This window comes from Sparus aurata, chromosome 24, assembly GCF_900880675.1.
Source record: "Sparus aurata chromosome 24, fSpaAur1.1, whole genome shotgun sequence".
Lineage (NCBI taxonomy): Eukaryota > Metazoa > Chordata > Actinopteri > Spariformes > Sparidae > Sparus > Sparus aurata.
This window is the reverse complement of record NC_044210.1, coordinates 8,785,825-8,803,700: the sequence shown is the minus strand read 5'-3', so window position 1 is coordinate 8,803,700 and position 17,876 is coordinate 8,785,825. Positions and strand designations below refer to the sequence as shown.

The 17,876-nt window shown below is 44.9% G+C and overlaps 1 protein-coding gene across 1 annotated transcript; it reads right to left on the bottom strand.

Annotated features, from left to right (window-relative positions):
• Positions 1 to 25: 25 nt before the first annotated feature.
• xkr6a (XK, Kell blood group complex subunit-related family, member 6a) lies at positions 26 to 17,419 on the bottom strand. Its single transcript, XM_030409402.1, has 4 exons — positions 15,946 to 17,419; positions 12,192 to 12,388; positions 11,157 to 11,574; positions 26 to 9,842 (listed from the first exon to the last, which is right to left on the bottom strand). Exons 1-4 carry the CDS (start codon positions 16,530 to 16,532, stop codon positions 9,338 to 9,340), a joined length of 1,707 nt encoding a protein of 568 aa, XP_030265262.1. The 5' UTR covers positions 16,533 to 17,419; the 3' UTR covers positions 26 to 9,337.
• Between the last annotated feature and the right edge of the window lie 457 nt (positions 17,420 to 17,876).

Here is a 17,876-nt window from a genome sequence, read left to right as displayed (position 1 = left end):
GAGAAGCGACACACATTTGGAAAAATTAATTTATATTCCTTTATATTTTTTTTTTTTCTCCATCGCAGTCACAACATTACAATGTAATAAAATGGTAAATATATAAAATCAAACTCAATACTGACGCATATACATTTTCTGTATCGTGTTCAAAACCAAATGAACTGTACATAGTTTCATTTATATCTGTTTTACATCATTTAAAATCTGTCATAATTTCTATGTCATCTGTATTATTGTAAATCTTTGTCTCTTCACAGATAAATAGACTTTATTTTCAGGAGGTATTGTAACAAAAATAACACATTTCCTAACGCTGGCCACCTGGAGCCATTTGAAAATATCGTTCAACTCTTCCCCCGAATGCTTTGAACACTATCGCAGACACAGAACACACGGACAAACAAGAGATACACAAGGTGTCGTCTCGTTTCTCTTCTGTTTGTGGTTGGTTGGAGAACATTCGGTGTGAATTTTGGGAATCCCTCGGAGACCAGAGGCTTCCCGAATAGTGATTGTATGAGCTGACACAGGAGCGGTTTTTTGAACACGGTTTGATGACGGCAGCCATCGTTTTCTACAGTGAAGTCAGGAGATGTCAGCCAGACAAGTTTGAGATATGTGCTTATGTACTGAACTGTTTATTGGCATGTAGCTGCACCTGCAAATGTGACCACCTTACCAAGCTCTTCTGACCACGCCCAGAGCCACACAATCATATGACTCCTGAATTACTCCAATTGTTTCTTAAAGGGTTGGTTCCCAAAAATGACAAGAAATCATATTCTCTCAATCAACTATTGGCTTCTGCCTCCACTGTATGTAACTTTATCTGAAAAATATACCATTAAAAAAATACAACATTTTAAAAGACTAGTTTGATAGATCGAAACCACTCTCATGTCTCTACACTAAAGCTAACGCTAAAGCTAAAGCTGAGACATAGCTTAGCATTTAAACTCATTTTTTGTATATAATAAACAAGCTATACTGTGTTAAAAATTGAGTGTTGGAGGTGGTGCTAGGTGGCTAAATGTTTCCCACTGCTTCCAGTTTTCAGCTAAGCTAAATTTTTAAATAAGAAGATTAATACCATTTGTACGCCAAATATGAAGCTACACCCAGGAGATGTTAGCTTAGCAAAGCAGACGGGAAACCGCAAGCTAACTAGCCAACTGAACACCGCTTTTTTCCTTCCATTGTGGGATTTTTGAGAGCGCAATATAGCGGGTTGCCTACATTTTGAGAGTCGCAATTCGGGTTCTCAGATAAAATGGCGTACAATAATTCTATTGTACGTAGGGAATGTTTTCGGACACAGTCTAAGGGCCAACTTTTTAAACGTCTGACTCAACAAGCTAGATAGCTAAGTCCGACTTTTTAAACTTTTACCAGAGCTAGCTAGCTGTTTCACCTTGTTTCAACTCTTTGTGCGAAGTTAAGCTAACTGATCGCTGGCTACAGCTTTAGCATACAGGTATGAGAGTGGTGAATCTTTGAGCACTTGAACACAACACATGACGGTTTCAAATCAAATCGATTAAAAAGATTTTTCCGCTTGTGTTGATGGTCTTTCTTTGCAGAACAATTAAGAATTATTATTGACGCTCATCGGGAATACGAGAGACAAATATGACCTGTCGGGTCAGAGAAACGGAACCAAAGTTTGGTTGTGGCTGTCTGGCAAATCACCTCCAGAGACTCCATCCTGCCTACAGATCTAATATCAGTGTGCTTATACTCAAGACAACACGATGGCACAGACTCCTACGAAAAAACAGTTTTCCAGTTAAGCCGTATTTTTCTCCTCTCGTCTTACATTCTGGATATTTATAAAGAACATTTACTATCAGTACATTTGAAAGAGCCATCTAAGCGAACTCATCGAAACATAGATCCAACCGAGGAGGATTACCAGAAAAAGGTATTTACAATCAAAATGCCAACCACGAGAAAAGAAAAAAGGTACTTTTGCACATCAAACTCTAGAGCTACTTTTTTTTTCCCCCCCCAAGCTGAAGAACACAGTAGAAAAGCATGACCCCAAGAAAATAAAAGCTCATGGTACATCTTATAGATACATCCACATTAAGGTTAGTTTGACCCTGCCCTGTGCTTATAGTGTCCACACCTGAGTCAAACCACTGAAATCCTTTTTCCGACTGTTTTTTTTTTTTTTTTCCCATGATTGAATTCTAATATTTGTGCCAAAACAACCAAACGCCTGCGCCTCTAAAAGGATTTCGATGGTCGTCGGACTCAGATCTGGTAGAAACTGGTCTGAGATCAGAGACAGCTTAGTGTCTGGCCTCGATTTCTACAAAAAAAAAAACGTGATGAGTAATAGTTAGAATTTCACAGCTCCGGACCAGGCAAGTAAAACTGTCTGAAAAAAAAAAAAAAGAAAAAAGCATATGAAGCATTACTGACACATACCTAGCACACACACATACACACACACACACACACAGGCCTCATATGCTTTGCAGACCCTGATAGTGGAACATTTATGTGTTGATCCAAATAAAATGAAAACACCCTTCTGGTTTTTGCACATTCCTCTGTTGGGAGGTTGCGTCCCCTCTCCAAACATAAAGGTACATTACACAGTTATTTCCCCTCCTCCCGACACATTTTTAAACCCATCGGCATACAAACCCTGATGGGGATCAAATGTAAATCGACAAATTATCATAAAAAAAAAAAAAGGTTTCAAGAGATGTAAACAAATGGTGTTTGCATTGCAGCACGTTAAAGGAGCAGTACGTAGTTTTAGGGAATCAGAAGAAAAAAAAATCTTCATGGTCAAACTCTGTGTTTTAATGACCGAATAAACAAACTGACCTTGAAGGACACCGCAATTTCATATTGTTTTATTTTGTTTATATGTGGCGGACCCTGCCACCTTTCTAGCTTCAAACAGTGTTCTGGGAACCTTATTTTCCTCTGAGAACAGCTTGTTTAGTTTGAATCGCTTCTCCGTACTACACAATGCCCCTTTAAATGTTTCCACCTCTTTGTTTAAAAAAAACAACTGAAATAAAATAAGGACAAGCATTACACGAAAACAGTGATGTGGTATTTTTTTTTTTTTTTGTTGTTAATGTTTTCCAAGCCCAGAACCTTGCATAGCTGTGGATGTGTAGCCATACAATTAACACTGACTGGATTTTTACGTTCTGACAGAGCGGGCCTGGCTAAGGCTCTGGGGTTTTAAGTGAGAAGGAAGGAACATTTCATCTGTGGCGTTTAGACTCAACTGCGGGGTGTGGGTTTGTGACTTCTCGATTAAATAAAAACACAATAGAGATGATACCTGCAGTTTGATTATGAGGCTACAGCCGAGTCTGAATGCCACACATGAATACTCCCGTGTAAAGAAAGAACTGTTTTTTTTTCTTTTTGGTTGTGTCAGACCTGATTTGGCTGTGTTGAACCTGATCCGTGACTGGCTGGAGCTCTGGGTGCAAAGGGGCCATGGTTTGGGTCAAAAAGGTCAGGAGGTCAGCGCTAGGGAGAAAGCTAGCGGGACAGCTGCAACATAAATCTCCCTTTAACAACCCAGAAGCACATACGAAGCCGTGACTCTTCAAAACCCTCGAAGCCTGCACGGTGACCACTTATATTTCCCTCGAAAATCGAGAACATTCATGCAAGAAATTCACGAGCACGATCTTGTGGAACCAACAGAAAAATGTTCTCTACATGTCATTTAGGATGACGTGCTAACACAGTTCACCGTCTTCCTCTTCGATTTCTGTGCTCTGAAAACACTTAACCCATGCTTAATGTACAATGCATGTCCAGATCAGAGTGTAGCAAAAAGAAAAATCAGCACCACCCTCCTAGAGTTCATCGGATAGCTTAAAAAAAAATCCACCTCCACTTCTATCAAGCGGATAAGGCATCATTAGTTTCACCGAGGCGGAAGGTGCTGCTGTTTTTAATGCACACTCTGTACATGAGGAAACGCAGACTGATTGGATCACAACTGTTCAATCAGTCTGAATGTGAAACACTCTAAACATATTTGGCTAAATTCTTCACACCACTGTAACCACGACGATACAAAAAAACCATCCAGCTTTACTCAATAGCACCATATGAATATTGTTCCCAAATTATAAAGGGGTAAGGGATTATTGGACATTAGTGTGTGTGAGTGTTTGTGTATGTTCGAGCGGTGAGGTAGGGATGCATCCCGTTGTCTGCATGTGTGCGCTAACTAGCACATCTCCCTGCAGTGGAGGAAAACCCTGTGTGTGTGTGTGTGTGTGTGTGTGTGTGTGCGCACGTGTGTGTGTGTGTGTACTATGTGTGTACATGTGTGTGTTCTGTGACGGTGTAGACTAAGCACATCTCCTCGCGACGGAGACTTGCATAGCTTCTGCAGGACAGGAAGAGCAGTTGTCCATTTGGACGGAGCCTTTGGCACAGCCTTGGCCGATAACTGAAGGCAGTACTCAAGTTGCACCATAGAATTCAAAGTGACAATCTGCCCTTATTGCACCATAAGTACATGTGTGTCTTCGTATTTGCACCATATGAAGTGGGGTTAGCAGCCAATTGACTCTGTAGCTTGAGCGTGTTGCACCATATGAACACCGATGCTGCTGCTTCTGTCGGATCTACTTGCCAGTTTGCAGCAAATTAGCTGATTTGACTTCCTCTTTTTCAAATCGGCTAGCACCACGGAAAAGTAATGTAAGCTCGCTCGCGTTATCAAACATAAAGGGATACGTTAACATTTTTGTTGCCTCCTTTTTTAACCTGCCACATTTGCCTCAAAAATGTAACAACAAAGGCAACGAAGGATTATTTTCTTGTTGAAATAATCAGGGTTTCTTTTGTTTAAAGAACTAGTGTGTAGGATTTAGCTGCATATAACTGTCTACCATGTTGGCCACTAAAGAAAATAAAATGTAGAACAGGATTCTTAGTTTAAATGTGCAATATGTGAGAACTGGCCTTCTCTTGAATTCCGACTCCAAGAAATTAGGCAGATTATCACCGTTATCACCACATTACTTAGTTAGCCATGCAGCTAGCGTTCAGGTCTGGGAGCTCAGGATTGTATTGTGAAAAAGGACAGGTGAGCTAGTTAGCATGCTACCTTCAGTGGACATCTCTGCAACACAATACACATTCATCTTTGACACAATTCAGAAACTTATTTCTTCATATTCTGTTGATATTTGGAGCTAAGCTATATTCTTAAATGCTTACAAGTAGAATTCTTACATATACATAACTAAGACTTACCAACAGAATGTAAAGAAATGTCAATTTTGGCATTATGTCGAAGACTACTTATTGTATCAAAGAGATATCCTCTGAAGTTAGCATGCTAACTATCCGGCCCATAGACACTTCGATCGTAAACAACAACAACACTACCCCTAGTTGCATTGCTAACTAAGTTAACAGCAGCTATAGTTAGAAGCAGTCAGCGGTAAATCTGGTGAAATGCTGCCCCCTATTTGTCTGGAGTATGAAATTGACAGTTAGCTATTTTTTATATATTGCACCTTTAAATTTTAAAGCATAAAAAAACATTAACAAAATTATTATAGTCCATTTCTTCTAACAGATACTCCATAATACCTTTCTTAAATCCTACATATTAAACCTTTAATTGATCAATCATTCAGTCTGTAATAGTGGTTCCCAACATGGGGGCGAGCATGGCTGTCATTTGCTTTCTCCTCCATGAATTACTAAATAATTTGATCTCTTCGTGCCGTTAAATATTTTCAGATAAAATAAACAAATAGGCTTTTGTTGTATTGTTTCCAATCACTAGATATAATCCAAGCAACGCTGAGGGGTTGCATGTAGACTTTGCAAGGATTTTACAGCATCAAAGTTTGTTTACACATCTTGGGGAGCACTACTGATAAATTGCCTAAGGTGATGTCACTTTTACCATCGGTTGTGCTGAAGACAGCAGCTCGAGGCTATATTGTAGGCACCAGGTTTTTGACAGGGAAGAGTATTTCAGTAATAGAGGAATTTGTGGGAATAAAAAGAAACGGTACTGCTGCATCAATTTTGATCCATTTTTTCCAAGTATGAGGCAGACATGTTATAGGTTTGCAATGCTGAATCGAGTATTCTATTTAGGGATCATGAGCCAAAAAGATTGGGAACCACTGATCTAGATATATCTAAAATCCAAATGTACTCCATTTATAATTATATAAACCAGAGAGAAGGAGTGAATTCTTATAATTAAGATGCTGAAAAAAGGGGCGTTTTTGCTTCATCTCTGACTAATCAACCATCACAGGTGTTGTCAATTAGCTATCTCAACAATCAAGATGCTGTTTCATCACAAAATGATGATGTCATCCTTACTAGAAGGCAACTTTTTCTACAACCTAACAGGCCTGGACAAGAAAAAAAGGATTCCTCTCTTCAAAAATGTTAAATTACCCCTTTAAAACACTCTTCACACGCCCGCAAATACAACATATTTTTTTATCTTGACCTGTCTGATCCTTTTTGCCAGCAGCAATAAGAAGAAGCATGTGTGTTTTTTGTTCATCGTTTATAACTGCACCATTTGAAATGGCCGGGTTTCACCTGCTCTACCACAGACATGGGACTGGAGAAAGGGTGTGGAGCTTTGGATGGCGAAGATACTTTCACCACCTTCCAAACCCTTCGTTTTCACACGCTGCCACGCCGTGTTAAGGTGTGTGATTTCAGGATCAACGTTACCGCTGACGGGGGCCGATGACTGATATCTTGGCTCATTTCTTATCGCCTGCCAATGTAACAGCTTGGATTACAGGGATAAACAAACAAAAAAATAAATAATGAGCCATACATCACAGCTCAGCCGTGGGTGGCTTTGGAGGAGCTGATATTGGACGTTTGTCAGCACGACTCATCGAGCGTGCTTGGACGATTGAAATCCAAAATTGTTTTATATGAGCTTCAGTGGCAGCACCCCGTTAGCGGGGGACCAACATGATTAAGACATCACACACTGGTAGGTGCTGGTAGATCAAAAATAATTAGTCTTGCGTTCGCCTTGTCTGTTGAAAATATGGAGACAATTTCTCTCTTTTTTTTTCACTGCCTAGCAAAGTAAACCGACGCAACGAAGCATTTGCAACTGTGGACGACCTGTCGAAGCATAACAGGAAATGATGGAGAGCAACTGTAAGACCCCCTACACACACACACACCGGGAAAAGAGTGTGATAAACACATACTGCCCTGAATTCCTTCCTGTGTTCTTGAGTTGTGATTTAATGATGATACTTAGGACATAACCATAAATCCGTTGGCTAATACTGAAAACATCAGCAGGCGCTAACACTTCTTCCACAAACATGGAGGCTTGTCTGTAAATCTTCTGTTTGACTCAGCAGTAGAAAGCAGCAACCTCTGGTCTGCTTTTAATGGTATTTTTTTTTATGTTTAATGGCCTGCTTTTTATACTTCAGGTGGGAGATTGGCACATTGACGAGAGTACATGTTTAGCAATAAGAATCTTAACATTAAAATCATCTGTCCTCAGTAGATCTTTAGCACTAGCTCCAATGCTAACACCTTAGCATACAATGTGTTGAGTGAGAGAAAGAAGCTCTAACACACATGTCTCTTGGCAATTGAAAACATTTGTTTTTTAGTACAATATCATGCAAAACATTAAAAACTTTATTCAGTTAAATATATTGGCTATCTAACCTATCATTGTTGATTAAGCTAGTTTAGTTTTTTGGCGGGAAACCATGTATCCTTTCACTCCATAGCCATTTTGGCACAATATTTAATGTTAAACATAGCTTGCCAACATTTTGGTTCTTTTGTTCTCTTGTGTTCAATTTTTTACAGCTTGTGTTGCTTACTTTTGCATCATGTACTGTATGCTCAAGTGTTAGCATGAGAAATAGTATTATGTTCTTTTGTTTGACACAACTATTTTACCACTTGGTTAAGTATAAAGCTATAAATGTAACATTTAGATCACCTGTCCTCAGTAGATTTTTAGCTCTAGCTCCATGCTAACACCTTAACATACAATGTGCTTACTTACAGCTTACTTGGAGAAACAGCTACAACATACTGACAATTAAAAGGGTTGTTTTTTTAGAGCTTTGCCTTTTCATTTATTTAAAACTGTACCTCTGCTAATATCTGAACTATCTCAACAAGCATAGCCTATTTAGCTAGTTTTGTTTTTAGAACTTTTTAGGTACTATTACTGATGGGACTGTATTTTTTCTTCAACATAGTTTCACATCGCTATCTTGTATTATTGGGTCTGTTTTTGAGCTGCTACAACATGTCATGTTGAGCTCATGTAGCTAACTCTCCCTTAACATAGTGTATGCTTAAGTGTTAGCATTCTTACAGGAATAAATTGAAATTTTGGAAAATCTAAATAGATTCGAAATCTAACATCACTCTTTTTATCACTTGGGTTAAGTATGAAGCTGTAGCCACGAGGCTAAGCTTCCATTTTTTTGGGCAGGTAAACAAATGTATGTATTTTCCAACATGTCAAATTATTCCTTTAACAGACTGCAGCGCAATCTTTAGATGATATTTAGATTTTTTTTTTCAGTGTGCATTAAATTGCCAGTACTCTCTCCATCTATCTCCATCTTTCCCATCATGCTCTGCTACACTCCTCGGTGACCTCGCCAACCGACTCCAAAAACCGACGTGCCCTACTGCTCTGTCTCCAACAACATAACGGTACATAAAAAACATCCCCTCTGTACATAGAAAATATATACACTACCCTTTGACTAGACTAACGACAAGATCACAAACTCCTTTTATTAAAAGTGACATTTGTTCGTTCTTTGTGTCACGTCTTTTTAATTCTACTGAAACCCGTGAACGTGTGAGCAACGCAACGTAAACAGCATGCGGTGGTCAAAGACTCCAGAGTGAAACTTTGGCGCTCGTTTTTTCTGTTTTGTTTGTTTTTCTTAACGGCGGAGCGCGGACGTGTGAAATTATATCAATGGGAACAGATGAGGAGGGATCAGAGGAGTTGGAATTAGAGAGACAGAAGGATAAAGAGAGAAAGAGATGGACTCTCGCTGAAGCAGCTTGTTGAGTCATGGCCATGGGACTCACAGGTCGTAGGTGCCTGCAAGGAATGTGTGTGTGTGTGTGTGTGTGTGTGAATGTTTGTGTGAGTGTGTGCTCGTCAAAGTATGTTAGATTGCTTTTGTCTGTGTGCTTACATCAAGTGCCGCATTGTGTGTGTGAGACTGGGTTTCTAAATCTTCTCTTAATCTGAACACCCATAGGTCTACATGTCTTTTAATGGTGCGAATGTGCTTATGTGTGTGGACATGTCTGTGTGTCAGAGTGAGGACTCATACTGTAAGAGTTCATACAGCAGGGGTCCGTCACGGTAGCGGATACCCACAGCGGCTGGCGTTATGTACTGCAGGATGTTTATAGTCCTCCGCAGGCGCCTGTCTACGTAGTGGGCGTCCCAAGCTGGGTAACGCTTCCTGGGCATGTCGATCTTTATCAGCGGGCCCTCGGGCTTGGAGGTGGGGGGCGCCGACCTCACCTGGAAGACAGGGAGACACGTCTCGGCCACATCCTCTTCTGTCTGTGACTTTGTCATGTGGGCCGGGGTGGGCGGGGCTGTGGGCGGGGCTGACGGGGGCAGGGGGAGGCCCCAGAGAAGCTGGGCACAGCAGGATGAGGCGGGGCTCGGCTGGAGGTGGGTGGTGGCAGGATGCAGGAAGCCGTAGTACAGCAGCATGACCAGGACGCCACCGGCAAACGTCAGGTAGACGCCGCACAGCGCTGGGACTGCGTAAGAGTCAGTCAGCACTGGGTCTCTGTAGGCGTACCTGCAGGATGGTGGTGACACAGGGGGTTAGAAGTACTCTCACTTTGAAGTTTTGGGGAAGAAACTTTAATCAGAAGAGAAACATCATCGTCATCAGCCCTCATTAAGAGAGTTTATGCAAACAAAATGTCTTTGTTTTCATGACTGAATAACCAAACTGACCTTAAAGGACAACACCATTTCATTTATTTTGTTTACATGTGGTGGACCCTGCCACCTTTCTAGCTTCAAACAGTGTTCTGGGACCTTATTTACCTCTGAGAACAACTTGTTTATTCACTCATGGGAAAAATAGATATTTCTGAGTTGACACTATTACCTTGCCTTCAAAGCAGGTTACAAATTAAAACTTTTATTTTCTGTAAAAGTGTCCAAATAACTTTCTGAAACAGCCTGGCAATGTTTAGCAAACATTGCTCACACAGGTCTAAACAGTGTATTTGTTTGGGACTATTTTCAGCGGCGGATCAATCCACACTTGGTGCTCTGGTGAATATTTTTGGGCAGCAGGGCTGCATAAGTGGATAGGAATCAAAATAAACAACCGTATGCGTCTCGCCCAGTGCAACAGTGTGGCTCATTCATGTGTTTTTTTGTGTGTTTTTTTTAGGTAGTTTTGGACAAGTAAGAGCTATGGCACAGAGGAATAAGGAATGAGGAATTATATCAGGCTTTGGGTGAACACACAATACTATTTTTACAGAACTTATTCATGGGGAAAGACAAATATACCAACTCATCATTCAAGATCATTTTCTAAAATGTGAGTTGGAGGCCAAGGCAGCTTTTCATTACTCTTTAGGTGGGAAGATGGAACATTGGAGGTTAAAGACTTTCTAAAAGGCAGTTTCAGCCACCTATAACCACATTTAGAGATGTTCTAGATTGCTGAAAACGTTATGGGTATTAGCGTTCTCCATATAGCATACAGTTTGCAGTACCATCTAACCAACGTCCTCAGGAAACAGATTTTTTTCCTACTGTTTCCACTTTTTTTGGAATAAACTCCAAGTTACCTCAGGGAAGCTAACTCTCTCGAGATTTTAAAACCCACACTTTTTTTTAAGTGGTGTTTAACTTTTAATTTTGTTTAAGAAAACAGTCTCTGTGGTGTACGAAAAGCAGTTGAGGCTTTGCTTAGGCATGGCAAGGTTTAGCATAGCTTAAGTTAGTAGGTTTTGCAATATTTAAAGGCGCACTATGTAGTTTTGGAGAAGAAATTTTAATCAGAAGAGAAAGGTCTTTGACTGATTCTACAAATACATAGTGGTGGATGATATTTCTATGATACTCGTAGCTACTTGTTCTAACTCACCACAGCCCGGTGAGGATGGTGTTTTCAGCCAGCACCACGGTGTAGTACGCCACCATCCTGTAGCGCGTCCGGCCCTCCTTCACGTTGAACCAGCAGAAGATGTAGACGATGCCGACCACCATGTTGAAGAGCACCTCCTCCCACTTTGACATGCAGAAGTCGGTGCCTCCGTGCACCACCCAGAAGGCCATGGCGCACCAGTGCACCACGACGAAGATGCCGAAGTAGATGTGGAAGAGGGAGGCGAAGAGGGCAAGCGAGAGGACGCGGGACGAGATGGTGAAGAGGCGCCAGAAGAGGTGCAGCAGCGCCCCGCGGTAGCTCATGCTGCGCTGGTCGTCACGGGAATCTCGCAGGAGTTTGTGGTAGGAGGCCAGAACCCAGGCGAGAGACAAGAGGGAGCCCAGGGAGGAGATGCCTACAGAGAGGAGGACATGAGGAGGAGACAATCAGAACAAAGTAGAGTCATGGCTGAGACAAAAAGCACAAAATAATTATGAGTCATTGGAGGCGTTTTTGGCGAACAATGTGAGCATATTGTTAAATAAGAAGTCGTGTGTGACACAACAGAAATGTTTGGCAATGACGCTGAAATATAAAGTTATTTTTGATGTCCCTGCTGCTGTGTCCATCCACCCCCTGTGCTAGTCACATATTTGCATCAAACTAAAGAAGGTGTCCCAAATCTGCAGATTGATAGGGATGAATAACACCTGTGGGTGGCCGCCTAGATGAGACATTGCCTGGATGAGTAAGGAAGAGGAGGCTGATGGACTGTGGCTAGCACATCCCCCGAAACACTTACAATTGTGCTTTCTTTCTTGGACTACCTGAACAAAAAAAACAGTGCGAAAATTCCAAAAGCAGCACCATCTGCAACCACAAATGACCGAGCGTGATGTGTGCAAATTGCTAATTACTGTTTGTGCAGCTGCTCGTTGTGTGTGTGACTGTGCTCCGTGGGCAACATGAAAACACGGTGTTAGGTTTGTAAATGTGGCAGGACGTAGGCTGTGTAGTCTGCGCTCCACCTACACTGCAGCGTCTCGGCTCGGTTCTCCTGGATCATGATGCAGAGCTGCAGGACCAGCTGAGGGGCCGACTCCAGGAAAGTCTCCAGCAGCCGCAGCATGTTGACGTCCGCGTACTCGAACATCATGGCCCAGTACCAGCGCCGTTGGTGCTCCTTCTGCCGACGCGACATGATGCCTAGGTACAGGGTCCTGATGTACCTGAAGGGGGGGTTTAAATATGATAGTAAATATTAACTTAGTCTCATACTTTTGCTTTGATAGATTAATTTGATAGATAAAACAATAGCACCTCCAAAAGCTATGACTTATACCCCAACTCAGTTTGTATTGTAAATAACTCTACCTTCATTATGGTGTGAGCAGTGATAGAAATTCTTCATGAATAACATTTAGATCCATACTACATACTAAGTGGATATCTACATCTGGCAAAGTACTGTACACGTGGGTGGCAACCAAGCAGCGATTTGAATTAAAAATGCCTAAGGGCACTCTAGGAGTATGTGTGTGTGTGTGTGTGTGTGTAGGCATGTACTGTATGTGTATATGCATGTGTGCACTGATATCCTCCTGCTTCCCCCGTATGTACATGGGTGTCGTTGCGTGTGTGTGTGCATGCCTCTCTACATTATGCATGGCTCTGTATGAACAGCTATTACAGCCATCTGGTTCGGAACACAGAAGCTTAATTGACAAAACATAAATAATGCACCGACCATGTGAAAACGCCCACATGTGCACGCACACGACTCGCGTATCGTTAGAGGGACCCCCTGATGTGATGCGGGCGTGCTGCGGAGGCCGGGCCATGAACACCCACACATGCTGCCAATCAGGGGAGCACTCCCGGCTAATTAATGATGCAGTGGCGCGGATAGGGACTGCTTTATCTGTCCCATACTTGGCATGTGACCATGTGCTCCACGATGTCTGCTCTGATGAAACAGTAGGTGTATTCTGGAAATAGTGTGTTTCTTGAACCGTCTCTCCTGTCGTGATAATGCACATGTCTATAGCAGGAAGTTATCCGTTCCGACTTCAATTCACAGTCCACAAAACATTTCTGGAGTTTCACACCCAAACAGTGTTGCAGCGTTCTCTTAAAGTAGATGGGGAATTGTTTTAAAACATTTTTAAAAAACACCATAAAGTGGCTCCGTAAAGCGTGTCCGGTGTAATTCCAAGTCTCCAGAAGCTCTGAGATGCAAAATTGATTTGCAAAAGATGTTTTTTTTACACCCTCGATATGCGGCCGAGTTCGTGCACTGCTTTGGCTCAGCAGCTACACTGAAGCTTTGAAAAGGGTGTGGATAACATCTTTTTGAATCAATTTTGTATCTCTGGACGTCCATATACTTGGATTATTGTCCGATGAGCTGAATGGAGCCATTTAATGTGTTTTTTTTCCCAAGTCCCCACCTACTTCAGTGGTTTCGGAATTTGCCGCAATGCTGTTTTGCTGTGAAGCTTCCGACGATGAAACTTCCCCTGACTTTCCATCAGCATGGAAGTGAGCAGATAATGACTGTTCTCAAAATTTTGAGTGAACTGTTCCTTTAAGTATTTTTTCATTTTATCCATCCTGACTTCCTGTGTATTTCACAGACACCCCAGGCGAGGTCCATCTTACATATCCCGACCCATCCTTATCACGCTTTTCTTCATATACCTTCACTCCTCTAAACGTACCATTTAAAGCCGGGTTGATGGGTTTCATAGCTTTAAAATAAGGTCCAAACACCAAAATGATGTTTGTCCTTGACTCAAGAGCGGTGAAGGATAGACGACCGGCACCATTTGTTTGGCTTCTTTCAAATCCATAAACAGGAAGTCCTTGTTTTCGCGTTCAGGTTTGGGGATTGAGGCTTCGCCGTGCGGCGCGGCAGCCAAACCCTGACGGCGGCCACTTATCGCCTTACAGACGTGGAGGGATTCAAACCATATGTATCGAATACAGTAGATCCCCCACTCCTCCCCCCTCCCCCCACCACTCTCACTCCTCCTTCTCCCTCTCTCCCCCACGTTCGCTTTCTGCTCCCCTCCCCCATTTCGCTCACACTGTGCAACCTTTCCTCCCTCCTCCGTCTCCCTCCTCACCCTCTCTCCATCTCTAAGCGATCTGTCTCAATCAGACGGTACCATTTCCTCCGCTACAAACATCCCTCACCCCCCCCCCCCCCCCCCCCCCCCCCCTCCCTTCTTGTTCTTCTCCTTCCTCCTTCTTCTTCTTCTGCCCCTCCACTTCCTCCAGGTGGGAGAGTCCATTCCGCAGGCTCATGGGGGTGGGCGACTGGGTGGGGTGAATGGAGAATGCGTGTGTGTGTGTGTGTGTGTGTGAGTGTGTTTGTGTGGGGGTTGATTTTAACCCTACAACCACAGAAGCAGAGGAGTAGCACAACAGGATGTAAACACACACACACACACACACACACACACACACACACATTGACTCATTACTGTCCCCGCTGCCCGCCCGGAGGCAAGTGTGGAGACCATTAAGGATTCTTTTCTTAGAGAAGGGTGGGGTGGGGGGGATCAAGGGTGAGCGCTGTCCTTGCATAGACACACACTCCTGCTACTACTACGACTTCTGCTGTCAAAGCCACACTCACACACACACACACACACACAAAACGACGAGCAAAGAGAGCACAGAACGTACGGACGTGTGTGTGTGTTCACGAGCAGAAGTGTGGATGTGTGTTTCTGTTTTTTTTTTTTCTTCCCGCCAATGCTTTTAGCACCACAATTAGCACCTACCCATGTCCAAGTGTGTGTATGGTATACGTGTGTGAGTGTGCGAGAGCGAGGGAGAGTGAGTGAGATGGAGAGGGTGATGTGTTGCCAGAAGCGCAGATGCTTTTGCCTCTTTGTACTCTCCATGCCTGCTGACACTCATGGGAAGAGCCGTGACACCGTTTTTCCACTAGTCACACACACGCTGACACGCATGGGACACATGGGCACACACACACACGTAGCTTTGAGGCCGTCCTACAGCGAAAGTGACTCAGACGCCTGTCCGTGGTGCTGGAAGAGTCTTCAGCACCATGGACAGCAGTCGGACCCCAAAAGCACAAAAGTTGAAGTAGAAAGGGTCAGTGATTTGTACCCTTCTCAGCCCTCGGTCCAGCTCTTTTTGTTCAGTACAAGTTGCAGAATTAACTTTTGTCGGTAGGTGACCCACTAAAGAAGAAGAAACTCGAAGAAGTTTTAACTGTGAAATAGGACCACTGTCTGTCCGACTGTCCCTGTCTTTGTCAGCCCCTGTTCCTCTGCCTGCTGGCCTGTCACTGTGAAGCAGGCTCTCCCCTCCTGCAAGCAACATCGAGTGGACACCCCTCTCCATCCATTAGTGGCATTAAAGGGGCACTGTGCGGTTTTGGAAGAACAAATTCAAACTCAGAGTTTGGATATTTGAGGTAATGAAACAAACTCAGAAGTGGGTATTTTTTTCCAGGAGTGAATGAACAAGCTGTTTTCAGAGGAAAGTAAGGTCGGAACACTGTTTGGCGTTAGAAAGGTGGCAGGGTCCGCCACATAGTGGTACACCTCTAACTACATAGTGCACCTCTAGGCTTGTGTGTGTGTGTGTGTGTGTGTGTGTGTGTGTGAGTGAGTGAGTGAGTGAGTGAGTGAGAGAGAGAGAGAGAGAGAGAGAGAGAGAGTGCTGACAGGTCAGGAGCAGGTGAGCCTTGTTGTTTTCTGTGCCCCCCCCCCCCCCCCCCCCCCCCCCCCCCCCTCCACCTTCCTACCTCCACACTTGTCCCAGCTGAAGGATGTGAATGGTGGCCTGCCACAGCCAGATGGTGGCCAGCTGCAGGCGGTCCCTGCCGGGATACAGGCACCCCAGAGCCACCGTGCCCCGCTTGGTCAGCCCCTCCACCTCCCCGAGCCCCCCGCCGGTGTAGTCCTGAACGAACCAGCGGAAGCTCAGTATCTGGACCAGCACCGACGGCACCAGCACGAAGAAGAGAGTGAGGCCGAACCAGAGGTAGTCCTGCCTCTGATAGTAGTCCAGCGCCAGGCAAAGGTCCGTGCCAACGTCCCAGAAGAAGACGAGGAGGGCGAGGATGATCCAGAGGCAGTCCAGCCACAGCTGCTCCCGGGGCGGGCAGTGAGTCTCCCGGATGCCGACCCCTCCGGTCGGCTGGCCCCCACCGAGGAGAGAGCCGAGGCAGGCTGAGCGGCAGCCCCAGTAGCAAGCCGAGGTGCGGCAGCACTGACAGATGTGGATCGCGGCGGAGTCCAGGGGCTCCTCGGCGTCAACATCGTACAGCTGGGCGAAACCGCCCCCGCCGCACCCGACCCCGGCTTTGCCGCCGTCCGACTGCGCGGCCATGTTCCCCTTCCCGCTCCTGCCCTCCTGCGAAATGCACGACAACCGCACCGTTTTGCTTGCTCGCGGGGCGCGTTTACCACGTCACTTCCCAGATACCTGCTGTCCCTGTCCCTCTCGCACCGCGGCGACTGCTGTGTCTCTTTCCCGCCCGGGGCGCGAGGAGCCATCAGAGCCGGCGGCCGCGCGACGGCGGCTCCCCTTCTTCCTCGTCCGCTCGAGACACCGCCACCGGGCGCTCGCGAGCAGCAGCAGCAGCGGAATCAGTTGTAGTCCAGCAGCCCCGCATCATCCCGTCCTGCGCGCGCGGTCATCTAGGGCGACGGGAGGCTATGACGTAATGCATCTCCCGCTGTTCTTAAGACGTGTGGATGTGTGTGTGTGTGTGTGTGTGTGGGCGCGCTGGACACCAACGGACTCTCAAACCACGACTCGTTCTAATATGAGCCTCTCTGGTCAGGACCCCCGACTCCCTCCTCTCACTCCCCCCGCTCTCAGGCTGCAGGTTCCCGGCATCCGTTGCAGCCCGTGTCCGCTCCGCTCCTTTCCGCAGCTCCAGCCCTCTGCAGCTCCAGCTTCCCCACTCCTCAGTTTCTCTCACTCTCTCTCTCCTCTCTCTCTCTCTCTCTCTCTCTCTCTCTCACTCCGCCCTCTATCGGATGGCAACTTCAACCCCGAATCCACATCTGCACGCGCACGTGCACGCGCACGCGCTTCAAAATATAAGAGTCGTGCAGCAGCGCCGTATAGACTCAGGGCGATTGTTTCCTAGTGAAGACAACTAGTTTTCTGCTACTAGCAAAAAAAAAAATGAGATTACCACCATCTGACGTCCGTCCATCCATCCCCTCTCACTCCATCTCTCCCCTCACACTCTCCATCCATCCCTCCATCATCATCATCATCATCTTCCCCTCCAGTGGGCTGACTGCTCTGTGGCTCTGCCAGCCTAATCAGCCGGAACATATGTGTGTGTGCCAGTGTGTGTGCGATCCCTGCTAGGCGAGCATTTAGGATTTGGGAATGTGAGAAACCAGGATGGACATTGTGTGTGTGTGTGTGTAAGAGAGAGAGAGAGAGAGAGAGAGAGAGAGAGAGGATGGGGTAGGAACTTGGGGAGCTGGAAAGCTGAGAGCCTATAGAGAAAGAGAGATGGATTTAAGAATTAGAGGAGGAATGTGTGTGTGTGTGCGTGTGTGTGTGTGTGTGTGTGTGTGTGTGTGTGTGAGAGAGAGGGAGAAAGGATGATTCAGGCTGAAGCTTTCCAAAGGGATGAAGAGACTGATGGAAAGAATGCAGGAGAGAGGATGAGTGGAAGATTTAGGAATTGTTCGAGGGAAGAAAAGG